Consider the following 27,745-nt stretch of genomic DNA (forward strand, 5'->3'; position numbering starts at 1 on the left):
TCCATTCTACAGCACACAGAATAACAATTAACTGAGGTGGAAAATCAGTCCGTCTCACTGTTTATGACTCTTTAGCATTATTAGTCGTATCATGGGTAACTTAATGATTCAAACAGTTTTGTACTGATGGAGGAACGGAAATACAGAATTCTAGAATGCCGATGTACAAAGAAACTCATACCCAGATGCAGCCGTATGGGAATACGTCAACAAATAGTAAACGTAACTTCAATTCATATAAGGGGGCACGGTGGCTCCGCGGTAGAGCGCTTAGCTCTGATGCGTGGGGTCCCTGGTTTGATCCCCGGCCAAGTAAATTTGTAGTGGACAACTTTGTGTTCCTGGGTTTTCTCGTGGTACCCCCATTTCCTTCCACATTTTCATTCCACCAATTCTTTCATCATTCATTTGCCTTAATCATCCGTCTCCCTTAACCTACGGGCATAAATGTCGGACGTTAAATAGAAATATTTCATTTAAAAAAAAAAAAAATCATATAAGGTCTTGATATTAATATTAGAGGATATTTACTGGCCGTCTTTCATGATAACGTATTTCACGCCACAATATACGTCATTTAGCATACGTTTTAAGATCGACTCTACAAGATCTGCGTAGTCAAAAGAAATAAACTAAGTTGTACAGACTGCTTCACTGCATCAGAATAACAACTTGTTAATCTTTAAAATATTCAGTGAGAAGTTTTTTCTTTTAACTTGAAAGAAACCGACACAGGAAATGACGACGCCAGCAACTAATTTCTTGCGGAGGAGTGGGGGTTAAGCGGAATAGGGAAAATTCGGGGAATAACAATTTTTTATATGCCGAAAACCGTAGTTTAATATATTTCTTGGTCTACGAGGGCAAGTAAAAAATTATCTACACTTTTCATTCTACAGCTTATTTACGTGAAGCTACGGTTATACTATGCACACCATTTTTCTACGTAACCTCCCTCCTTATCAATGCACTTGGCCCAACGGTCAATGAGCTTACGTATTCCTTCCAAATAAAAGGTTTTCGGTTCGCCTTGAAGACACTTTTGCACCGCATTTTGCACGTCTAAATCTGAGGCATATCGGCGATCACGCAAAGCATCCTTGAGTGGCCCAAACAAGTAAAAGTCAGATGAAGCTAGGGAGGGTATTCCAATAACTCAAATTTCAGCTTGCTGGTTGTTTCAATAGTGTGATGAGCCGTGATCCAATAGTGTGGCCGTGCATTGTCATGCAACAACAAAACTTTCTTCGACAACAAACCTCGGCGTTTGTTGCGAATTGCCGGCTTCAAGTTCTTTTCCAATATTTTATTATAACTCGCACTGTTGATCCTCTTTCCCTTTTCCATGAACTCTGCCATTAAGCGCCCCTGTGAGTCCCAAAACACAGTTAACATGACCTTTCCTGCGGATGGCTCAGTCTTGAACTTTTTTTTTTTTTTTTTTTTTTTTTTTTTTTTTTTTTTTTTTTTGTCGGAGGTCCAGGGCGTTTCCACTGCATACTTTGGCGCTTTGATTTTGGCTCATAGTCATGAACCCATCTTTCATCGCCGGTGACTTTTCTGCTTAAAAATGCATCATCTGCGTTGTTGAAACGAGTGAGTAAGCGTTGAGAGTCCCTAACACGAATGAGCTTATGTTCTGCAGTAAGCTTTCTTGGTACCCACCGTGCACAGACTATGAAAACCGAGCTCGTCGAGGATGATTTGATGGGCAGAGCCATGACTGATGTTCAAAGCAGCTGCTACCTCATCGATAGTGATTCGCCTATTCGCCAGAACCATCTCTCGAGCTTGCTGAATATGGTCATCTGTAGCGGAGGTTGATGTCCGTCCTGCTCCCTCTTCATGCGTTACACTTGTTCGACCACTTTTAAACTTCTCGAGACACAAAAACACACTTTTACGTAATAGTGCACTTTTCCCATATTCCAATGATAGTCTGCGAAGAAAGTCTGACCCTTTGACACCCTCCTACAAGAGGAATCGGATCACTGCTCGTTGTTCCTCTTTGGTGCAAACTTCTAATGGAGCAGCCATGATATATCTCCAACAAAAGGAAGACAAATAGTGGAATTAGGATCAAACTTTCACAGCATTACCACAACAGTATAACAATAAAATATGCGAGGACAGGAGACAAAGTGGGCACTGTAAGAAAAGTTATGACAAAAGTGTAGATAAGTTTTGACTCGCCCTCGTACATTACAACATATCTGGGAAGCAGGTATCAGCGGTCCCTCCTTGCTCCCTCTGGCGAAGTCACTGATACTTAACTTTTGAATACCGGTAACTAAATGCATCGCAAACGTAAAAAGTAGAAGGCCATCGCGAAGGAAACGCGACTATGAAACTCCAACTAGAGGAACTTCAAGGGTAAGAGTTAGAAAGACTGTCAGGTAACATTTAAAAGGAAAGATAAAAATATCCTATACTAGGCAGTTGGGTCGTGAGTTAGTTCAGGAATATAAATACACCAAGGACCGATTCTATAATTGAAAAAGAACGATACAGAAATTCAGTTCTTCGAGTGTTCGTCAAGTACAAGACATTCTTAATACTTACACTGCTGTTCTCGCACAACATACCTATTTTATTATATATATATATATATATATATATATATATATAATAAATATTTATTGTATATATTTTAACATTTGCACTAAGCAACTATAAAAGGAGGGGGACATCTTTGCACGTATTAAACATACATTCTCAAGTGTTGCCAACCCAATACTTTGTTTTTTTTTTCAAATAGCACGTCAGACTATTACATATTTCAAATCAGCAAGTCAAACGAAAACTTAAAATACCACATTTATTGTTCAGTGTTGCAAGGTGTTTTAGTATTACATTACTTCCGTAAGCCTATATATATGAACGACGAGTTATTTTTCCTTTACATTTTTAATTTCAAAAATGACAATCTGCGTTTTTCAAACCAACTTTGAACATTTTTCTGAAGATATTCGTAGTGTAGTAAGCTTAAATGTGCACCAGGCATGAAATTTCATTTAATTTTCTTTCAATGATCTTTCTTTGAAATCAATATTTTTCAAAAATATCGGAACTACAGTGTATACAGGAAACCTTTGTAAAGTGCAAAATAGGCTTACGTTCGTACACAAAATACCCCCTCAAAACCTCAGAAATGAATGAATGTTGATTTCATCTCTAAACTCTGCAACTTTGTGTATAGAAATTAAAAAAATAAATTTTGACAGCAACTTTTAATATGAAAATAGATTTCAAAACGGATTAACGCGTAATCATTCTAGCAGTGGATTTCTCTTCCTTAAAATGAACGACTGTTCGCATAATTACTCTAATAAACGAACGAAGATAATGGGAGGGAAGAATATTCGAAAATACCACCTATCCAAAAATGTTCGTGCCGCTGGAACGAAAAATGAAATTCAAATGGCACGTGTCGGCAACCATGTCTGGATGACGTCAGATGTCGACATCCTCGTTATCCGTCAGTCATTGCAGAGTTGTGAGGCGTGTTGGTCGTGTTGAAAGCCGTTCTGTAGGAACTACAATCCTGAAGTAAACATATCTGTGTCAATGGATGTTTTACAGTCGTGTTTACGTTATGAGTACATACTGGGCAGCAATGTTGCAGAAGTTGCTCGTAAAGTATGCACTGCGTACGAGAGGTATCTGTGAATGAGCGCACAGCGCGAAAGTAGTTAAGTCGATTAACATCAGGAGATGAAAGCCTCCAGAATAAGCCTTGAGCTGGACGTCCATCCACTATCGACGAAGCATTGTTGAAGAACATCGAGCGTAACCCACATCAAACGTTCAACGAACTTGCACAAGGGTTTGAAGTGACAGACGAAACCATTCGATTGCATCTGCACTACCTTGCGAAGACTAGGAAGCTGAGTAAGTGGGTTCCTATCGTTTTGACGAGGAAACCAAAATCCAGCGGCTCACCATTTACTCTTCATTACTGTCCGATGCAAGGAAGACCTTTCCTGGATCAGATGTGTGACCAAAAAATGGGTGATATACACTAACCGCAAAAGAAAACCTCATTAGTCGTGCCCTGGTTTTCTGGCATTTGCCCCCAAGCAAACCATTCATCAGCGGAAGGCAGGGCCGGATCTACGAAATATTTCGTCCGGGGCAAAGATATATCTGCTCCCTTTCTCCCCAATTTTGTATCGAAATGGCGCCCCCTACATACTCTCAATCAGCTGCGCCCCGAGGCAAATGCCCCGAATTGATCCCCCACTAGATCCACTAGGCACTGCTTTGTTTGGTAGACCATTCTTGGTGTTGTACACTTTAAATTGTTGGCGAGTGGCAAATCATCACAGACAAAAGATGTTCGCGTTCCAGTTGCAAAGAGTAGCTACTGCACTGCGTCACATGCAGCCAGTACTAGTCAACAGGAAATGAGTGATCCTTCTTCAAGACAATGACAGAACTTATACGGCGAAAATGACCAAGGAGGTTATCAACACACTTGTAGCGAAGTTTCACCTCATCCTCCTTACTCCCCGAACATCGTTCCATCCAACTACTACCTATTTTCATACACAGATAACCATTTTTTTTGGGGGGGGGGAGAGTTCCGAAACCGAGATGATGTCATGCAGGTCATGGGATATTTTTTTCTACAGACAAGAACTTCTATACAAACGTGGGATTTATATTCTTGTATCTCGCTATGAATATATAACTGAAGCTGAAGGGGATTATTTTGCTCAATAAAATGCATTTGCACGAAGTCTGAAAAATATGATACGAGCAGTAACAGTATTAGTAACAGTCTTTTTCTTTAGGGGGAGCAATTGGGGATGACTTCTATTTACGTTATTTTTGTCCAGGTACATCCTTGGTTTCGACAGTAAATTGAAAATCATTGCCTATTGCCTACATGTGCTCACTTACATCTAGGTTTAGATTTGAGTATATTTAATTAAACAACGACATTGCACAAACGAAAGGAAACAAAAAGGTGTCAAAAGAATTCAGATGAAACAAAGCAATTCAATATTGTAGTTTACAATATATACACTATGTGATCAAAAGTATCCGGACACCTCCAAAAACATACGTTTTCCATATTAGGTGCATTGTGCTGCCATCTACTGCCAGATACTCATTATCAGCGACCTCAATAGTCATTATGCATCGTGAGAAAGCAGAATGGGGCGCTCCGCGGAACTCACGGACTTCGAACGTGGTCAGGTGATTGGGTGTCACTTGTGTCAGAAGTCTGTACGCGAGATTTTCACACTCCTAAACATCCCTAGGTCCACTGTGTCTGATGTGATAGTGAAGTGGAAACGTGAAGGGACACGTACAGCACAAAAGCGACCGACCTCCTCTGTTGACTGACAGAGACCGCCGACAGTTGAAGAGGGTCGTAAAGTGTAATATACAGACATCTATCCAGACCATCACACAGGAATTCCAAACTGCATCAGGATCCACTCCAAGTACTATGACAGTTAGGCGTGAGGTGAGAAAACTTGGATTTCATGGTCGAGCGGCTGCTCACAAGACACAAATCACGCCAGGTAAATGCCAAACGACGCCTCGCCTGGTGTAAGGAGCGTAAATATTGGACGACTGAACAGTGGAAAAACGTTGTGTGGAGTGACGAATCACGGTACACAATGTGGCGATCCGATGGCAGGGTGTGAATATGGCAAATGCCCGGTGAATGTCATCTGTCAGCGTGTGTAGTGCCAACAGTAAAATTCGGATGTGGTGATGTTATGGTGTCGTTGTGTTTTTCTTAGAGGGGGCTTGCACCCCTTATTGTTTTGCGTGGCACTCTCACAGCGCAGGCCTACATTGATGTTTTAAGCACCTTCTTGCTTCGCAGTGTTAAAGAGCAATTCGGGGATGGAAATTGCATCTTTCAACACGATCGAGCACCTGCTCATACTGCACGGCCTGTGGCGGAGAGGTTACACGATCATAACACCCCTGTAATGGACAGGCCTGCACAGAGTCCTGACTTGAATCCTATAGAATACCTTTGGGATGTTTTGGAACGCCGACTTCGTGCCAGGCCTCACCGACCTACATCGATACCTCTCCTCAGTTCAGCACTCCGTGAAGAATGGGCTGCCATTCCCCAAGAAAGCTTCCAGCACCTGACTAAAAGTATGCCTGCGAGAGTGGAAGCTGTCATCAAGGCTAAGGGTGGACCAACACCATATTGAATTCTATCAGTACCGATGCAGGGCGCCACGAACTTGTAAGTCATTTTCAGCCAGGTGTCCGGATGCTTTTGATCACGTATATATATATATTATATATATATATGATTTTCCTAAAATTGCACAAGTTGAGTTCTTGTCTATTCATGGTCTTTTCGCCATTCTGTGTCGTACTTACGTGACGCCTGCGAGTCTCAACTATAATTTTGCTTTTTTGAAGTTCATCAAAGCAAAGCGAAGCCATACAATCCCATTACGGCATTGGAAAAGTGGACGAGAAAGGAAGAGAAACCAGTTTCACTTATCTATCATTGGTAGTAAGCAGTAGTATGTGAAGCAAAAAAGCTATTTGGTTTATCCATGTAAATCCACATCTTGAAAGTACCAATATTGTGCGGATACATCTTTGTCGGAAAGTATACTACATTCATGTTTGAACGCGAACTGAACCAGCGAACAGTTAACTGACCACGGGCACAAAACTAACAAATGTTCATACAACTCTTCGTGAACTTCTCTCTGCATTGCCTAGAAGTTTACGAACCATTTCTTCCTGTGAAAAATAATACATATGTATCTGGTTTTGGGATGAGTGGTATCGTCAAGATACAGCCAGGCTTCATCAATGACAATTCATTGACATTTGTCGCACACAAGGCACTGCTCTCACAAATTAGTGTATTGGCAATCATCCTTGGAAACAGAATTTGGTATTCCCTATGTCCCTTAACTTCTTAATCAACGAACTTAAAAAGTTCGTTACTGAATTTTCTATGTCTGTGTGTCTGTCTGTCTCTGTTACTTACGAATTTTTCAATTATGAGCCCTCCATTCGATAGAGCATCAAAATCTGAGAAAGCTGTGGAATTTTTAGCATCACTCTTTACCGTTCCCGAGATATTGGCCAAAAATGTCCAATTTCGGGAGATTTAAGGAACCATATCTTAGAAACCATAAGTTATAGAGGGATGATAACGGTGTTGATCAATACCTACGAGGATGGTGAACATTTTAGTATCAAATATGTAGTACCCGGTTGGCCACTGTCCAACTGGCCACTGGTTTGGCCAGTGGCTACTAGTTAATATTGGTACCAAAATGTTTGCCATTCTCTTAGGTATTGATCAACATCAATATCATCTCTATGACTTACCGTTCCCGAGATATTGGGCAAAAAATAGTTCTGATTTAGGGAGATTTAAGGAGCCATATCTCGGGAACCGTAAGTCATTGAGAAATTATATTTTGCGAGAAACAGAAGAAAGTGCGGATAAAAAGATTTATATGTAAGAAAAAATCAGTTATCCTTCCCATTCCATCTCTTCATTCTTTTAAGATGCGACAATAAGCTATGTTTCTATATACCTTAACCATTCATGAACTTCAGATGATTCAAATTACTATATGCACGATCTATTCCAGAATGAAATTTACTTTGCACAGTGACTTTACTATAATGCTTACAGTTTCAATCGTAAACATACGTACATTAGTTCGGTGCTGAATAGCTAGTACTAGAAAACTTACTCGAGTCTTAAAATAGATTCAAAACCCAGATACAAGTTTTCAGCACTAATGACAGTTCCCTTTGTTCCGAAATCAAGAGTTTAATCAATAATATTTTGGAGAGAATACGTATACATTCACGCTTCTTCATAGACTAGTTGCACAAGTTTACAATGACACAAAATATCACTCAGAAAAAAATATCAAATGTTCGGAATGGTCTTGCACATACAAGAGTCTGATAGGGATATATGCGATCGGTTTCCGAACAATATTTACTTTATTGAATACCATGACGTTAACTGCCAACTGTGTTCTATTGGGCCACCACTATTGTTGATAATCACTCCAATGTGTAATTTCCACTGTAGGAAGTTGACTGGAGGTAAGGTATTTTTTCGAACTTTATAATTCGTACCTGGCGAAATTTGATATATCATTTATGGAACCAAAAGCACAAAAATTTATTAGGCTGGAATTACGGCTCTCTACTGATGTCTGTAGATGGTTTAAGATGGATTCCTGTTTCCCTCTCCAAGTGGTGACTAATGAATAGTCTCTGTGTGACTATGTGGATATGAATAAATACGGTATTCTGGCGTACAAAAGTGGTATATCTTCTTGGTCACCCGACAGTCAGATGGTTTTCATATACAGTTTACAGCAGTTTTTGAATTTGCTGTGGTCGAAGATAAAGTATATTTCTGCATTTCGTCCGCAAACTTTGATGAATCGCGGTGTTGACAGTCAATTAACTAGATCCACATTGATCCTTTTGGTAGTCTACTATTGTGTTAGTAAACGTACATTTTTGGTCAGCCGTTCGATGTAGATCACACAGCGAAGGAAAAATTTAACAGCTGCCCTTGTTACGTAGTTTATGAAGCCTCCTTCAACTTTCACATCCTTCAACTGTGCACGGGAAAGTATCAATTTGCACGCTTTCCAATACGAATTGAGTTTTGATATTCCTTGCTATACAAATTTCACTCCAGATTGTGATAGAACGTGACAGACGCGCAGTGTACCTGAAGCACTTTGCTTGAACTCACACATGATTTTAGCATTTGATCACAACCGTTCGCATACATCCTAATCAGCTCATGTATATAAATACATATACTAAAAAATGAATAATTGTACCTGTACAGTTCCAGCGCTTGAAGCAATCGCAAGATGAAATCCTTGTTGCATCCAGGCTAATGATGATACGTAAAGACTTTCATGTAAACTAGTAAGTTCAACAATTTCACCTGTGCCAGCATTCCACAAATAAATAGTATTACCGAGTGCTACTGCTAAAGTATTATTTGGATTCCAATCTAGTAAGTTGAGATCTGAAATATGAAAAGAAAATATACCCATGTTTTCATTGTAGTACGTCTGATACAATCTGTTAAATATAAACAGTAAGTTGCTCAGCTTTACTATCTCTCATCTCATTGGTGATAAATAGGTTTATGAAAAAGTTCAGTAGAAGTTTCATTCCCGAGCTTTACAAATTTAAGAAGTTGCCTATTCACTATCCCAACTAAAGCACATTAACTAACAACTTGATCTCACTTTTACTCTAAGTAAAACGTAACCTCATTAAAAACATCATTTCACAATATGCTTGTCTATATTAGCTAAATAACAATTCATGCGGAAAATAAACGGATTAACTATGGAATCTATGTCCATTGTATCCACTGAAAGTTGTGAAAAGTTGTTCGCAAGAACCAAACTTTGTACACATATACAGTAACTTGCAATGTAGAAAAAAACATTTTAAAGTATGTAAACCCAAGGGATGGGTTTTGGAAGGTAAGGAAGTACATGTAACAATAAACTTAAACGAGATATATTAGAGTACAATCCATAGTTTTCAGGGACGGTGAACTGAATGGTAAAAAATAAAATGGCCAAAATGACAGTGTCGAATTCCTAGTTTTTGGGGTTGGGAAAATGGCTCACCTGTTTGAAATAATTTTGGAACATAGTATCCACCTCAAGCTCGGTTTTTAATCAAAATTTGATTAAAGGACACAATTCAATGAGTAAGGTGTCTCAAAACACGCCGAAAGTAGAGTGTCTTATAGGATTTTACCATTTTCCGTAAGCCTATTCTCCATATGCGTACGGGCACTTCAGCTACTAATAATAAATTAACTTTATGGTAATGACAAATGCCCTTCAGGAGGAGCGAAATAATTTCACGATGAATTAAGAAAATTTCCTGATGAAGGACAGCCTAAACCAGTACATTGCAGATCGACTTGACATAATGTATTGATCGTTTTATCAATAATAACATTCTGAAGATTCACATCAACTAAAACAATTGGGTTATTTTGAATCAATTAAATATTTGTTTATTCTTAATTGACAAGCATAGAAAACAAGAATGAAATAAATCACAAGGACCCATTAGAATTGGATATACTATGACTACAAAGCGTTAAAAATCCCAAATAACTTAATACTACAACAGCATATCAAACTATTCACCCCAAAATTCTTGTTTGTATTTCGCATGATCAGGAAGTAGTGTATTATGAGTTTAGCACGGATCAGACATTACGGTCAATCGCCACCACCAACAGTTGTGTCAAAAGTACAGATACAAACCTGAAAACAAGTATCTACAAATGAAAGTAAAGTTTATCCTCATTCACGATAATACCACTTACACTGCTGCTGCGACTTACTAGAAGTGCTCGTTCTTCGCATGGGAATAATGTTTATGGAAAATATTTGCACAAACATTTGTACAAAGTGGATTCACGATACTTGCTGATGCTAGCTCGATTTCACTGAAGTTACGTAAAACCCTCACACAATCGCTCCTAAATAACTTTTCATGTCAAGACCAGTCAGTCTTCTCATACCCCTAAGCAGTGAATTCACCAAGTCATGTAAGTTCTTAGGCTAAAATCATTAGTTGATACCCATTACATCGAAATCCATTTTTTCTTTTTAAACGCCCCTCATACACGTTCTTTGTCAAAACTGGGATTAAGTTAAATCGCTCTTTTGCACCTGAAATTCGAAGATTTCTGTCTGTTTATTGGAAGTTGTTATTCAAAATTTCTTCCCCTCCCCCCCCCAAAAAAAAAGAATCCGAAAGTCACCTTGGCTTTTCCCAGTCTTAAAACTTAGTTAAATCACTTGCTCACGAGAAACACTGAGTCTATTGCAGGTAAATAATCGTTATATAGTGTAAATGTAGGAATGGTAAGTTGCAATTGAAATAAAATTACAGGAGAAATGAATGGAATTAGTCAGCTCTATGAACAGCTTTTTGTATTGTTTGTCACTTTTAAGGAACTGTGGCTTTTAAAGAGTATATTGTGTAGTCAACCATTACCTTCTATTACGGCTCTTAGTCACCTTGGTACCGAGTTACTAAGCTGGCGACATATTGGTGTCCCTGTGGCACTTCTTCCCACGTATTAAAAATTAGCTCCCATAGTTCGTGAGTTCTCTTTGGTGAGTTGTCAGGACAATTTTCCTATAGAATTCTAGTAACTTCTACCTAAAGAGTTTCCACTGGATTCAGGTCGGATGCTCTAAGAATTCAGCTGACTAATTCAACTTTGTGTTCCTCTGTTGAAACCAGACTTGAATCAAATGGGAATCATGAACTGAGCTGTGATCTTGCTGAACTTCTATTATGCAGTCTTGAAATGAATTTCTTACAACTAGGACCAGTTCATACTGTAAAATATCCAGGTACTTGAGTATTTAATCGGCTCTATACAGCGTAATTCATAGATTATATCCTTACACCAACCACCCCAGCAGTGAACAGTGACATGTCTTATTCTGTGTGTTCTAACCACGTACTGCGGATGATATAGTTTCCCTACAGGCCTATAAACGAGTCGCGGGCTATCATTTGCCGTCGTCTCGTCTGTTAATATTACGCGACCCCAGTTACGATTAATACTTGCCTCAGCAAATCCTAGTCAGTAGATTTTATGGATATCTATCAATTGATTCTTACGTTATTACGCAACAACCGGGTTATGCCGGAAGGGTCACATATGCTTAAAGCGGAGTCCAAATCGTTTCTCGACTGGATAGGCCTTAAGACCAAAATCTTTGAGGAGTCATCGAGCAGTACGAGAGAAGCATGGGAAACGAGATGCCACCACTAACTGTCGGGAAGTTAAGAAAGGGTTTTACCGGCTCACATTAATCAAAGCCTCATCTTGCTGCTGAGTAGAAAGAATATAAAAATGAGAGTTGGATTTTAGAGCCACATTTCCTATCTCTGTACCTCCTCCATCAAGTGAAGTGCGGAGAAAACCAAGCGGTTCGTCAGCTCGTGTTACACTCATGATAACATGTTTAACAAGAGCAGTGAATTACTCACGAATTGTTTCTACGATGCTTCATGGTTTGGAAATGACGAAGAGGCATGCATGGCGAATCATCTGCTAGGAATTTCCCTTCAGGAGATATAAGTACCTCGACAGTACACAAGGTAACAAATGGAGGTGGCAGTTTTTATCATTTATATGTGAGACACTTGTAAAGCAGTTACTCAATTTCCAAAATCTATTAATATTGAACTTTCACAATAGAACTTAAGCTCGTGTTAGAGACATAGCCAGATTATGTATCGGGGGTTTATTCCACTGTTTTTGGGTGCCGATTTAGCGACCCAGACAGACCAGATGGCCCAGATGTAACCGAAATATTTGCTCTACAGCATTTTAAAGCATTAATGATTTCCACTAATCTAGCTCGAATATTTACGTTTCATTCCAGGTGTGACATTTCATAATCAAGATATTATGACTTACACTTTCAAACAATTTCATGTTTACTCGTCTTCACAAACTGAAAAATAAAGAAGTAGCTTTGAACACAAACTATGCAAAAAAGATTTAACAAACCACTGTTCGGGATCAGCGGTATCTCTTATACTTTACATAGTATTACGGGTTCGTTTCGTTAAATTTTGTCGATCTCATAAGGAAAAACATACTGTTTAGGAAGGATCTTAAAAGCCTTAGTGGGTGGTATAGAGAATTGACCTATTAGCCTTCTCCTCCCACTACATGGTAGCAGGGATGGCAAAAGCCATGTTTTTTTTATTGAAAAAACAAAAAAAAACGTTTTTTTGGTTTAAACCTGTTTTTTTTGGGGGGGGGTTAAACCAGTTTTTTTTTTCTTTTTCTTCTTTCTTAAATCATTTGCTCTATGTATTTATATCACATATGGACAGAAATAAGTTTGTTTCACCTTGGTGTTATTACGCAACAACCGGGTTATGCTGGAAGGGTCACATAAGCTTAAAGCGGAGTCCAAATCGTTTCTCGACTTACATCCGAAACAAATTGCCCTCCATTTGAACTCGAAACCGGGAATAATTGGCCACAAATGCGATACGTCTGCCGACTCACTCACGAAGGACTCCTGATACGTTGTACTGATCTTTACATACTTGTTAATATAATTCTCAAGTGTAATTTCAAAAGGACAAAAAGATAAACAGTTGAATAAGTGAAACCATTATACAGAAATACATATGAACAATTTCAAAATACTGCAGAGTACAGAAGAACTAATTAAGTGCAAGTAAGTTTACCATTACTTTTATTAGTCCAAGTTAAGAAATACGACGACTTAATTTGCGTATCAGTAAGAAAAGTGAATAAAGATAAGAATTGAGTCCACTTTGGCTCTGACCCATTTATACATAAATAGATACCAAAGATACTTCTGGTTTCAGTAAATGCCTCTCGAGGGGTTTGTATGACTCCCCCCTCCAAAAAAAGTACGGTATTTCGATGTATTTTATCAATAGTAAACATTATTAAAAGAAAACAATATTTAAAATTTTTCTTTGGTTGCAGTTGCGTAACAATAATATAAACTATTAAAAAATCACAAAAGTATTCATAAACTTTTTTTTATATATATATATATATATATATATATATATATATATATATATATATATATAAGTAGCTTTTGTTGTATGATCTCTGAGTAATGAATTGAGAATTTAGGTCTGAATATAATACGAATAATATGCGGGAGTGACATGTGGTAATCCACAAATGTGTGTTCAAGATTTTAGGAACACTTACACTTTTACGAACATTTTTCGTTTTTTGGTTTAAACCAGTTGGTTTTTTTGAAAAGACCAGCTGGTTTAAACCACCCTGCATGGTAGTGAAACAGATATTATTTTCTCCGAAATTCGGTGTTGCCAACAAAATTCGAACTAGATGACAGCTCTCGGCAAGAATAGGGAATGAGCAAAAGCTGATCTCCGTCACATGAATAAGGAATGGAATGTTTCAAATGTTTTCGCGAAGAAAAAAGTAGTCTGGAAACTCCGAGTGCTTGATGTTGCTTTGTTATTTGACACTTTCAACAGAATATTTCTTCTTATGTTGAGAAGGAATGACTATATATGCAGGCAAGTTGGTCAATGTTTATTTCCCCCTTCTCTATATAGAAAGGAAGAAAGAAAAAAAACACGTGTAAGTCATTAACCAAGAGGATATGACTGTTCAGACAGTTCCGATTACCACTCACTAAGGTTTTCTAAGATCTTGCCTAAAGAGAAGCTTATCTTTTACGTAATTCTTGCGCATTTATACTCTTATAAGCCTTGTAATGTTTCAGTGCAATGTTTTGACATATATAGACGCAGACAAGAGAAAAAGAAAAATACAAGTTTACTGAGAAGAGAGCAAAATTATATTTGTCAGAATTGCATTTAAACAATGAAATTAACGAAAATGTGAAAATAGTTTAACATGCCATGGTTATGCCCTTCAGCCTAAAGGGCAATTATGAAAGTAAATGCTAGGGAAAGTAAAAGCTTAGTGATTTCTCATTGCGAATCGCACCTGGGACTACGTGCACCAAGATGCACGGACTAGTCACTGGACTAGCGTGAAGGGCCAGGATTCGATTAACAGAGTCATACAAATCATAAAAATTCTCAACTACGACGATGTTTCGTTGTTCCCGGGTCTGCTTAAGTCATACTAGGTCACGAGTCTGACTGCTTGCAAGTCATGAAATTCGTAACCAGTTTCATCACTGCTTCCACTAATACCACGTATAATACAATATTGGTTCCAACCCCAATGAGTAACAACTGAATGTGGTTTGATACCTTTCTCAGAAACAGGCTTCGATTCCCGGCGGGAACTCATGTGATTCGGAACTTACGTTAAGCTGTAAGTTCACGCCTCATATAGCCTCACTGATGAACGGAACGCTAAATCAAATCAACTACGACTAAAATTGGTTATTCTAAAAGGTGGTCTGCAGGCCATTTCTTCATAATAAAATTTTATTTGTATGAAACAGAACCCATGTCTATGTATAAGAACAAAGATTCTGTAAAACCTGGTATACATGCAAAGGAAAAATAGGTTTTGACCTCCCACCAACTTGTTCTAATAGTGTAATTAGTTGTGTTGATTTATAAGCATATCGGGAAAGATTTAGTGAGCCATTCCCTGGATTTATACCTAGTTTCACCAGTTTGTAAAGACAATATTACAGCCACGGGGCGGAAGATAAAGCAAACGCGACACGGTGATTAGTAAGAGCGAAGGTGTATTGCAACAAGCAGAAGTATCCGTTCTTCGCACGGAAATATTTAATATAAAACTTCAATGTTGTAGAAACTGTTTGAATATTGTGAATTTCACATCTGCAACGTAAGCGAATTCTCAGACTCAACAAAAAGTCGAAAATCTGAATGGTATAGAAATGTCCCCTTTAGGGAAGGAATTTTCGAAAACAATGAAATATGTATTCCCCTATACACCGAATTTCATACATTTAAGTGAATCCTGACACTGGATATTTTCTCAATAAAGAATCGGAACTTGTGTAAGACTTTTGAGTGGAGTGAAAAAAAAATACCTGTTCAGTGCCTTGAACATGTCCTGTTTCATACCTACAAAGCAGCAATTGCGAGAAGTGTTACTCTTCTGCTTTATTTTCAAGAAATTGCTGCGGAAATCATTGTTTGCTGGAGGAAGCGTACAGAGGATTTGCTCGGTCGGAAACAATGATTTCGACGATTCGAAGACAACGATTTTGAAGTGAGAGACAAAATGCGTCCTAGTCAACCTAAAAGGTTTGACTATGGACAGAGATACTACTGGCGGAAAATTCATCTCAGACGCTTATACCGTTGCCTGAAAGACTAAATGTGGATACGTCAACTCTTAGTAAGTGTTTAAAAGCAATTAGGATGATTCAGAAATCGGGAAACTGGGTACCGCATGAATTAACAGAAAGAGACGTTGTGAAACACTTAACCATTTTGAAGTGTTGCTTCAAAGGCAAAAACGGAAATCATTTTTGCATCACATAGTGACTGGTGATGAAAAGTGGATTCGTTATGACAATCCAAAGTGCAAAAAATCATGGGCGTGTCGCGGTAAACCATCAACATCAACGTCAAAACCGGATATTCATAGCAAGATTATGCTGTGCATTTGGTGGAACCAAGTTGGTGTGGAGTACTATAAGCTGCTGCAACCGGATCAAACGGTGAATGCTGAACGCTACGAATCACAATTACTCAATTTAAATCGCGTACTTAAAGACTAACGCCCGCAATATGCTCTGAGATATGACAAGGTCATTCTGCTTCATGACAATGCCAAACCACGTGCTGCAAACTGAGTGAAGGAAACCTTGAAGGGTCTTAGATGGGATGTCTTACTCCACCCGCCATATTAACCAGACGTCGCCCCTTCCGATTACCATCTGTTTCTGTTCATGCAGCATGGCCTATCTGAACAATATTTCACATCTTTTAACGATCTCGAAAACTGGCTCCATGAGTGGATCACCTATTGAAAAAAAGTTTTTTTTCTTTTTTTTTCGGAATTCATTTGTTAGCTGAAAAGTCGGAAAAAGCTGTAGCTGCCGAAGAACATAACTTTCAGTAAATTATCCTGTGACATTCTACTGGAATGAACATGTGTTTTCTGTCCAACAAGCAGCGAGAATTAATTCAAGTACCCAATGTTTCAAAAATTCTTTCTTATTGCTTTTTCCCGTGACAATATATATATATATGTGTGTGTGTGTGTGTATTAGGGTGGTCCTTATTTTACAACATTGTAATTTTTTGGGGGGACACCCCTTCATTTGGTGCCACTTGTCGAAATACTAGCCTATGCAAAATTTCATTCCAATCGAATGAGGATAAATGGTACCGCATAGAATCTAAAGTTTTTGTTTACTTATTGGGAGCTTTTGAATTATCCAATAGATGGCAGCACCTATAAAGGTATAATAATAAGCACTTACAAGCGACATTCTCAAACTTTTTCCTGTGATTTTCAATTTTAAAAAAATAGTAAAGTGTGCTACGAAAATAAATTAACTTTTATTGGATAATGGTCATATTTAATTTGTTTTTTTTGGCATAAAATTTATTTAAATACATGCGCTCGATTCTGTTTCAGCTGAGTTCCCCCAGTTCTTAGTTGCAGGTCAGTGAAGTAAAAGCGAATATCTTAGATCAACGGAATCTAAAAACACCGATAAGATTTATCTTTTAGAGTACGACAATTGCCAAATTGTTGGTTCCAAACAAATTATCATCAAATGCAGAAACGCTCAGGGTGTTATTTTATAACCTTAGGAAAGTAAAGTTTACGTCATAGTGCATCTTTAGTAATTTTTTTTTTTTTTTTTTTTTTTTTTTTTGAAAGGCCTGTATCCCAACCAAAAAATTCGAACACAGTGTAGAGAAATTGGAAAAACCTTACAATAACTGGAGGTCTTTGCAGAAATCTCCTGTTCGGCGAACTGAATTACAAAAGAAAAAGGATGATCTTTTCGACATTGCTAATTTTTCTGCTTTGGATCAACATTTGCGTGTTAGAATCTGCAACTTGCAAGAAGTTTCTTGGGTGAAATTGAAAAAATAAATGCTGTTACTGTGCACTGAGATGAAAAGATGCTTCCTGCATTAACAAAGACAGAGTTCGTTGACAGACTACCGTTATTGTTACTTTCAATGAAAGAAGATTACCAGCACTTCCGAAATTACCATCTGCCACAGGAGAACATCAAGTGGTTGCTGTGTATAATACTCTGGAAAAATGTGGTATTGTTGATAAAGTCCAAGCTCTTTGCTGTGACACAACCTCCTCAAATGCTGAACGAATAAAACGTGCCTGCATCTTGTTGGAACAATATTTGGGAAGAGATATTTTATATTTGTTATGCAGGCATCACATTTATAAAATCGTTTTTAAACTTGTTTTCGAGTCAAAGATCAACGAGCGTTCCGGACCAAACATTTCTATTTTCAATCGTTTTCAACAAGCTTAGAATATTTACAAAACTAAATTCAAGCCCGGTATACAAGATGAACGCATTCAAGAAAAAGTACACGACATGGTCAATGACGTTCTCCAGATTGCTATGCAGAATATCCTGAATAACTCACCCACAGAAGACTACCTTGAAATTATTGAATTTGCTGTTATTTTTTTCTGAGGAGTTCCACCCAGAAGAATATCATTTCGTTTCCCGTGGCTTATCATCATGCCAGATGGATGGCAAAAGCCATACATTCTTTGAAGAGTTTACTCTTCCGTGATTCATTTTCACTGGAGTAAAAGCCTGAGTCACTTTCACGTACTACTTATGATACTACTAAGTGGCGGATCCATGGGGGGAGGGCGATCGCCGCCCCTCCAGAAGAGGAAACTTATTTTATATATATAAATAAAACCCATCCCAGAGTTTGGACCTCATAAAGGTAGCTCTAAGTTGCAGTATTCCATCCCCCCCCCCCCAGAAGTTCGTCCTGGATCCGCCCCTGATACTACTTGTGATTCACTTTCACTTACTACTTTTTCTTGAAAATCACAGGAAAGAGTTTGAAAATGTCGCTTATAAGTGCTTGTTATTTTATCTTTATAGGTGTTGCCATCTACTAGAAATTCAAAAGCTCCCAATAAATAAATAAATACATAAATAAAAAACTTTAGGCTCTATGCGGCACCATTTATTCTCATTCGATTGGAATAAAATTTTGCACAGGATAGTATTTCGACAAAAGTTTTGGTCATAAAAATAATGAAACCCTGTAGTTTGCAAAGTAAGATGTATGAAATGGTAGTACTGAAGATACTACGTGTGCAGTGCACGACCAGTCTTGGTGTGTTCAGTAATTGTCTTGTACGTTAGGTAGTGTAGAGTGGAGCCGTATGTTGAAGCGAGCAGTGGTGATATAAAATGGGAGACTTCTGAGTTTCGAACAGGCAAAATGGTGGGTGTGCGGTTACTTGACGAAAGTATATACAAGGTAGCCAGTATGTTAGGTGTGTCACGAAGAGCAGTGTCCAAGGTGATGTCGGCATAGAAAACTCATAGCAAAAAACATCGGGGAAAAGTAATAGTGAACGGCAGAGAAACCTCAGTGATAGAGATCATCAAACATTGAAGAGTATTGTAACCAAGAACCACAAAGCAGTATACGATATCTGGTTTTCAACGAAACGAACGACAGTCACCATAAGTTTTACCTCAACGCTATTCTATTATATAATTGACAATGGAACTATGCCTTAAGCCAAGCCTATCCCCGATAATACATAGGTGCCTGCTTGATACATAAAAATAATAATACTCTATGTACGCTCATGAAAAAAATTTCCAAAGAAAGTTCAATTTCTTGAAACATAAGTACATCTGGCGTAAATGAAAACTGTCCTTCAGTTTATAGAACCTATGACGACTACACTAAAAACTTAGTGTGCTACAAAGCTGTGATACTGTTCCTTCTCTTTAAATTAGAAGAAGAAAACGGGAAAAAATTGAAAGAAATGGTAATTCCTTGAGAAAAAATCTTACAAAGTAATAGCTTTTAATACTTACAATAATCATTTACAATATCTGGGGCATCTAAAATTCTTTCGGGAACGCTAGGTATGTATCTTGAAGTATGCTTACTGGATGTAGTACTTTTCGAATTACTGTACAATTCCTTCATTGTATTTTCATGACCCTAGAAACAAGATTTATTTTAGTTTCGGATATAATTTACTATCAAGTAATTGAATACCATCATCTTGCAAAATCTTACCTGTATCTAATACTAATACCATACTTACATAACAGTATCGAAAAATTGTACGAATATATAGAAGAAGTCTTCTTTGACATTGTATTGTATAAAAGCTAGAAATTAGACTATATATTTTTTTCAAGAAAAAAAAATATCAATATGACTTTAAATAACCTCATTTAGTTATAAACACTGTGTCTTGATATAGCTCTGCAATAAGGATATGAAAGAAAAATTTTCAACTTCAATTACGAAGGAAACAAAAGGATTTTCAAAATAGGTAATTTGGTTTAGAAAAAAAAATAGTCGTCGTCTTGCAAAAGATCTAATATTTTTTTTCACCTTTCCCAGATGCGGACTGCATTATACAAATGCATTCCATGTCCCACCAGGGGTGTCTTTAAAACCACATATTAAATTGAAATTTAACAGTTTACAATACAGGGTTTTCATAAAGTCTGGACGGATTTAATTTGCTTATAATTTTCATAAAAATGCTCATAATGAAATCAAATAAAGTGCAAACGGTAGCGAAAGGATTAAATTTTTAGTTGGCAACTCTGAACACGTTGAGAGAGGGAGAGGGAGGGCAAGGGTCAGTTTCTTACCAAATTCCATCCATTGTTGTTTCAATGTTGACTGTTCAATGTAAGTTGTAAGCTGTATTGGTGTGTGTCTTTTAAAGAAATAAATAAATGAAAAACTCCTCTGAGAAGACTATTTTTTTTACCGTATCAAAGATGGCGTCGGTGAAACAGAAAGAGCAATGTGTTCTATGGTATGCAGAGCTAAAATCACCAATTCTGGTGTGTCGAAAGTTCACCAAAGAGTTCAAAAAGCCGGCACCGACTGAGAGTGCAATCAGAAAGTGGCATGCTAAGTTCTTGGAGACAGGAAGCGTCCTGGACCGTCCTCGAAGTGGGAGGCCGCCAACATCGCCTGCAACAGTGAGCAGGGTAAGGGAAAGCATCATCAACAGCCCACAGAAGTCGATTCCTAGACGGTCCATGGAACTCGGAATTCCACAGACAACCGAGTTTAAGATAGCCAAGAAGACGATCAAGGTCAAAGGTTACAAAATCAAGATAGTCCAGGATCTGCATGATAAAGATTTGGACATCCGGTTCAACTTCTGTGACGCCATGCTCAAGCAGTTGGAACATGGCGACGTTCTCCTTTCAGCCATCATGTTCTCAGATGAGGCAACCTTCCATGTCTCCGGGAAGGTTAACCGACACAACTGTCGCGTTTGGGGCACGGAAAATACAAAGGAATTTGAGACACATGAGAGAGATAGCCCTAAAGTGAACGTTTGGTGCGCTGTGTCCTATGATCATCTGATTGGACCGTTCTTTTTTGAAGAGGAGACCGTGAATGGAGATTCGTACCTGGATATGTTGCAGAAATACCTCATTCCGGAACTGGAGGCACGTGGAATCCAGAACGACATCGTGTTCCAACAAGACGGGGCACCCCCTCACTATGCAATCAAGGTGAGACAGTTCCTTGACGAGAAATTCCCTAACCGATGGATTGGCCGCGGTAGCCCGACCGCTTGGCCGCCAAGATCACCCGACCTTACCCCCTGCGACTTCTGGCTTTGGGGTCATGTGAAAACGGAAGTTTATGCAAAGAAGCCAAGTGGTTTGGAGAACTTAAAGGACAAAATCAGAGCGTCTGTGGCTGGCGTTTCGGATCAAACACGGCGGAACACTGTGAGTGAATTCCAGCGCCGCCTACGCGAATGTGTGGACGTAAATGGCGCCCAGTTGGAGGTGTGGCGGTGAATGAACTGAGCTGGTGCAGATTACAGGTAAAAATTTAATCCTTCCGCTACCGTTTGCACTTTGATTTCAATATGAGCGTTTTTATGTAAATTATAAGCGAATTAAATCCGTCCATACTTTATGAAAACCCTGTATTTCCTGTTGTGTAAATATCTGGTAAATTCTCGCGTGCGTGTATGAAGTCGGAACCCAGGACACTATATGAGAAAACTGAATATGAAATTCTGAAAAATCGTTGTAAACCCCTAAATGAAGCCATAGTATTTTTATAGTTATTTTGATACAAGAATAATGATTTTAAATCTACATCTTGCACTGAGAAGCACGGTGGCTTGGTGGTAGAGCGCTTACCTCTGATGCGTGGGATGTCACTGGGTTTTCTGGGGTATTCCGTTTCCTCCCGTATTCTCATTTAACCGATCCTTCCATCATCATTCACTTGCTTTGATTATCGTCTCATTTAGCCTAAAGGCCATAACGTGAGACGTTAAACTGAAAGATTTCATTTCATTTTTATTGCTACAGCTTGTCAACTTCAAAGTTATTTCGGCATTTAGATGATAATTTGCAAAGCTACTTGAACTAAATCCTTATCCGACTTTACACGAACGATATGATTTGTTTTACACAAGATTTGAGGTTTGATGATACGATTTGTTCGAAGACTTACGGATAGCAATAATTCGTCATTACTGCTGTATCGCCGGACCACACGAAAATCAAATAAATAAAATAAATAAATAAAATAAATAAATAAATAAATAAATAAATAAAATAAATAAAATTAAAAAAAAATTCTCCTCCAAAATACTAGGTTGTGATCCTGGCTCACTTGGTACTGATTATTGTTCGAAATACAGTGTGGACGTATGGCATAAAAACTAGTGCATAAAACACGGACCAACTTGTGTTTGGTAGCAACTAGAACTCTAACCGAGTCAGGGCAGGAGAGCGCCAGGGAGGGCCAAAGTGGTAGCAAACGGGTGCATGCGTAGGGAGCAGACACATCAGCGGCGGTGGGTATACGTATAAACAAGGATAATGAAAAAAAAAACTATCTATATATATAAAATTGAAAATCACTATGTTTATGACTAAATCTCCTGAACCGCCCGACCGATCACGATTAAATTTGTAACATGGATGAGGTTCGACGCTGGGCTGGTTTTAGGCTATTCACTTTGATGGTAGAACTGAGGGCTTGGGGGAGAGAGTATAAAGAATAAATAAAACTTAACTTCTGAACCACTCGACCGACCTTGATCAAATTTTCAACATAGATGAGGTCCAGGCCTGGGATCGTTTTTATGATTTAAATTTGACGGAGCAACGTAGGGGAGAAGGAAAGGGAGATATATAAAAATCAATTTATATAAGGCTGAAAGTGACTATTTTTGTAACTTAATAATATTTGTACTATCCGACCGATCTCAATCAAATTTTTAAGATATATGAGGTTCGGATCTGGAAACATTTTTGTAATTTCACTTCAGTGATAGATCCTAGAGGAGGGGGACGTATAAATAAAAACTAATAAAACCTAATAAGTTTTGAACCACCCAACCAATCTCGATCAAATTTTCAACATATATGAGGGTCGGGCCTTGGGTGTTTTTCATAGTTTCAGTTTGACAAACCAATCTAGGGGAGGGGAAGATGTAAAACAAAATAAAATGACTGCGTTTGTGACTTCATCACTCTTGAACCATCCGACCGATCTCAATCAAATTTTCAACATACATGAGTTTAGGGGCAGGAATTACTTTAAGCTATTCACTTTGACGATGCAACTAGGGGAGGGGGAGGGCAGAGAAATTTAAAAATGATCAAAAATGACCGATATTAGTGTTGAATCCATAGTTTTCGGGGTCGATGAGAGTAACAATGACACTTCTGATGCTGTTTCAATCCAAGTTCACCCAGATAGTTGGAAAGGGGACGGTACAACGTAGGGGAGGATGATAAACATTTAAAAATGATCGAAAATGACTAATATTAGTGTCGAATCCATAGTTTTAGGAGTAGCTGAGATTAAGTGATAATTCTGATGCCATATACCGCAGCAATTTATGGTGGAGTAGAATTTTTGTTTCAGGAGCGCAACGAGGAAATTATGTTGACGTGTTATGACGGAATGTAACAATGTGCTCAATAAAACTTATTTCTTGCAATTTCTCTTAACAATATTATAAACAGATTACCAAGATTTATATAGAAACGTTGTAACACAAATTATAAAACAAGTTACAGTGTAGCGTGTAGAAGTTTGATTTCTTATGGTGATATTTTCTCTATTATTGAAACCGGAAGTGGTAGTATATTTATACCACTTCCAATTTTAGTGGAGCTAAGAATGGAGACGTAATGTATTTTAGGACGTTTATTTGCAGAAAACCGCATCTCTTTATCACCATTCTTACTCAACAGCAATCAACGTTAAAACCGGAAATGGTTAATTTCTACTACTTCCGGTCTGAGTATCGGGGTTAAAAACAAATGCGATTCCTAACTTTTGACCCTCTACATTCTGAGCAAATTTGTTGATGACTGGTCAAGTAGTTCTCGAGATTTTTTTGCCTCCCGGACGGACAGGGTAAATATATAAAGGAGTTTCGGTAAAGCAAACTCATTAATTAAACATGAAAATATTTTGCCGACAGTGAAAGAAAGTAGTACGAAATATCCTAATCCTAACTATATATAAAACTACATGAAACGACATAAAATAAAAGGGTACTTCCGGTTCACGTGGAAAGTTGAAATTAGGTCTGATTGTAGCCTCTCGTGACTAACCCACAGGAAAATTGCCAAAAGTGAATATTTTTAATTTTTAAGGGGTCTAAAGGGGGATTGAAGAAATTACCCATGTTATTTAAATGGGCCTTTTTTGGACTTATGTTTTAGAGCTACTTGGAATTGGAATAAAAACTTGAAATTTGGTATGCTTGTACGTTTTTGTTAGCGTTACTTAAGTAAATCACCAAAAATAAAAATTTCCACCCTTAGAGTAGTATTGGGAATTGAAAATTTTTCCCATGTTATTTATATAGGAGATCTTCTACACCCCAAAATGTTTAGGCACTTTTGGTAGGATCAGAATAATGAAATTTCGCATGATTATAGCCTTCCGGGAGTTACCCGCAGGAAAATTGCCAACAGTGAATAGCTCTGGTTTTTAAGAGGACTAAAGGAGGGGATGAAGAAATTCCCAAGACGTTTTCTTGGAATACAAAATCTTATCTTTTGGATAGGTGAAACAGGAAAATAAACTGTAGAATTGTAGGTTTAAGAGTTGCAAGATCGTAGGCTCAAGCAAATGAGGGGGTCTAGGGGGCGGAGACCCCAAACCCCAGTTAGCCAAAGACTAGTCTACAATATAGAGCATTAACTGAAAAACGTCAGGTCCGGCGACATACTGGATCCAAAGACACTTGACTTCTTCATACTGTCAGATGGTACGTGAACGAAGCACTTCTCGTTTACTCATACACGTGGGATTTCCCAAAAGTCCTTCCAACATTTTAATTCACAATAACTTTGTTACGAACCAACATATTACAGTGAACTAAATCTATATTTCACAACAGTCTTTTGGCAATTAAACTCTGAACGTTCGTCTTCCCAGTTGAAGGAGGTTTCAAGTTCATAAGGATCCAAACTATCTTAATAGGTATAACGACAAAACCATTGAAAGAAGGTACGAATGAAAATATTGATAATTCTAGTCTCTCCGTATCGGGTATTGAAGTGAATGTAGTGTAAAAAATGACTATTATGGACAACTAATTATACACTCCAAATTGACATGAACTTCATTCATTAAGAAAAATACATTCATAAAATATTATATTATCGAATACTGAGAATCTACGCATTTCACAAAACACATGTACAAAGACTCCAAGTATGCACTACAATGTCAAAAACAAATCGATCGTGAATCTAATATCCATCCGTAATACAGGTACAATTAAATTATATAAGAACTGTTCACATCTATAATTTGTAAACCATATCAATGCAAGAGATTCATGATGTTTACTTTTAACATTATAAAACTTTAGTGTACGCTTCCCGAATTTTTTTACTTCAATGAATAATTGATGGTTAAACATACCTTTTGGACTAGTAAAGGACCCTATGTGTTAGGCTAACGCAAAACCAATCAGTGAGCTGAGTCACTCATCGTACACAACCATCAAATAAAAGGTTATTGCAGTCGTTTGAAAACAAAGTATCAGGTTATACCTTCGCTTGAAAATGAAGCATAATACATTATCCATTACTGTATTTACTAGAGTAAGTTAAGTTTCTCGTAATGCACTCGTTTGATTTCCTTATAAACATTTTCGATACACAGTATAACGGTTGGTACCGAAGTTTACTAGTTTCTCACACACGAACTTAAGTAATAAATAACAGCATTACCTCTGGAACTGCTAGTGGAGTATTTCGGAAACCAAGAATCCTGGTTTTGTTGAGATCTCCCATTTGTAAATTGTTGGCCATCACACGTTCGATATTCGTCGGAGAATGTGATCCGGAGTCATTTTCTTGATTAAGCTGAAAAATAAATAAATAAAATCTAAGAAGGGATATGAAAAAGTTAAAGATCTCCGAAATATTTTCAACTGACACGTTAAAACAGTCGCTCACAAAAGGCCAACTAGTCTTACTTATATCTTAAAATTTAATAAGATATTATCTTCGGCATAAGGTAGTTCCTATTCATAGAAGATAAGCTAAGGAAATATAATATTACTGTAAAAGATGAATGTCTCTTGTAATAGTGTTTGTACTTATGAACCATGCCACAAACGGCAGTTAACTGCTACTACATAGGCAAATGTAAAGATATGGAAGTAAAATGGAATTGGCACTGAACTTCTACAGTAATTCATGCTGTAAGTTCTTATAGCACTGTGTAAAATGTGCTGCATATGAACTCACCATGTGAATATGTCTAGTTGAAAGATTTAGGTCAAGTAGGTTTTACAACTTTTGAAGTCAATCGCCTACATCATATGCAAAGAAAAATATAAACCTATTTTCATATATTAGAGTATATGCAGAAAATGTAGTAAGCACTAATATGAAATAAGAGAAGGATGCCTATTAAGTTTTACGTTACAAGTTTATACTGGATAGAATAATGAAGATTTTTCCCACCAGAAATTGAACCAAAGACTATACAAACCAAAACCAAGAATGTTAACGACTGGCTGCTTGGAAGCCCACCTTAATCTCCCAACTTCAAACAGGCCGCGGTGGCTCAGTGGTAGAGCGTTCACCTCAGATGCATCGGGTCCCTGGTTCGATCTCAGCTCGTGCCAAGAGGGCTTTACGGCTAGGCTAAAGGAGACAGTTTAATGAATGAATGTTTATGGTAAGTTAGTCGACCAGGAATGGAATATACAGGATGTCAATTAACTTCTAATCATGTATTTAGAAAGTGATTCTTTATATAAACTTCATAACGAGGAACTACATAATTTATATGGTTTACCCAACATTAATAAGGTCGTGAAATCTAGGAAGCTTAGGTGGGCGGGTCATGTAGCTAGAATGGAAGAAAGTAGAAACGCTTTCAAAGTCTTGACAGGAAGACCAATCGGAAAACGACCATTAAGAAGACCTAGGCGCAGATGGGAGGACAATATTAAGATGGATCTCGCAGAAATTGGATGCAGTTAGCTAAGGATAGAAGTCAGTGGAGGGCTTTTGTGAACGCGGCATTGAACCTCCGGGTTCCATAGGCCATAGAGTTAGTTAGTTCTTTATATCAAATGCAAGAGAAAAATTCTAGCAAACATCGGGTTGGAAAATGCTTTCTTTCAGAATTATAAACCGGTGAAAGAGCACATCACATTTTAAAACGCCCTCGACTGAAAATTATGGGACCTCTCATAAGCAGTCATAAGAGGAAGCAATTTAAAATGGTCAACTAACTTCATTGCAGTTGAAGATAGAAACTTCATAGTTGCTTTATTGCCAAGTGAAAAGTTGTCATGATCACATATTCAATGGCATTGCCTAATGGCGAATAACTACGCAACAGCAATATTTACACAGAAACACCCTGAAACAAACAAATTTGTACATTTCAAGAGCTGTCGAATGATGCCTAGTAACAGAAACAACTCATTTTATGCATTGCTGGGTGTGTCTAAAAATGCAAATATCAGAAACGTTAC

At 37.8% G+C, this 27,745-nt stretch overlaps 1 protein-coding gene across 1 annotated transcript in view; it reads right to left on the minus strand.

The window, feature by feature from the left end:
* Window positions 1-27,745, minus strand: part of LOC145688329 (cell division cycle protein 20 homolog) — a 99,976-nt gene that overhangs the window by 22,052 nt on the left and 50,179 nt on the right. Inside the window, exons 5-7 of the mRNA XM_081762385.1 lie at window positions 25,980-26,114; window positions 19,575-19,704; window positions 8,838-9,031 (exon numbers count right to left, since the gene is read on the minus strand). Coding sequence (XP_081618511.1) covers window positions 8,838-9,031; window positions 19,575-19,704; window positions 25,980-26,114 — 459 coding nt within the window. The remainder of the gene's footprint in view (window positions 1-8,837; window positions 9,032-19,574; window positions 19,705-25,979; window positions 26,115-27,745) is intronic.

The sequence above is a fragment of the Thermobia domestica genome, chromosome 6, assembly GCF_964235325.1.
Source record: "Thermobia domestica chromosome 6, izTheDome1.hap1.1, whole genome shotgun sequence".
In the NCBI taxonomy this organism is placed as follows: Eukaryota; Metazoa; Arthropoda; class Insecta; order Zygentoma; family Lepismatidae; genus Thermobia; species Thermobia domestica.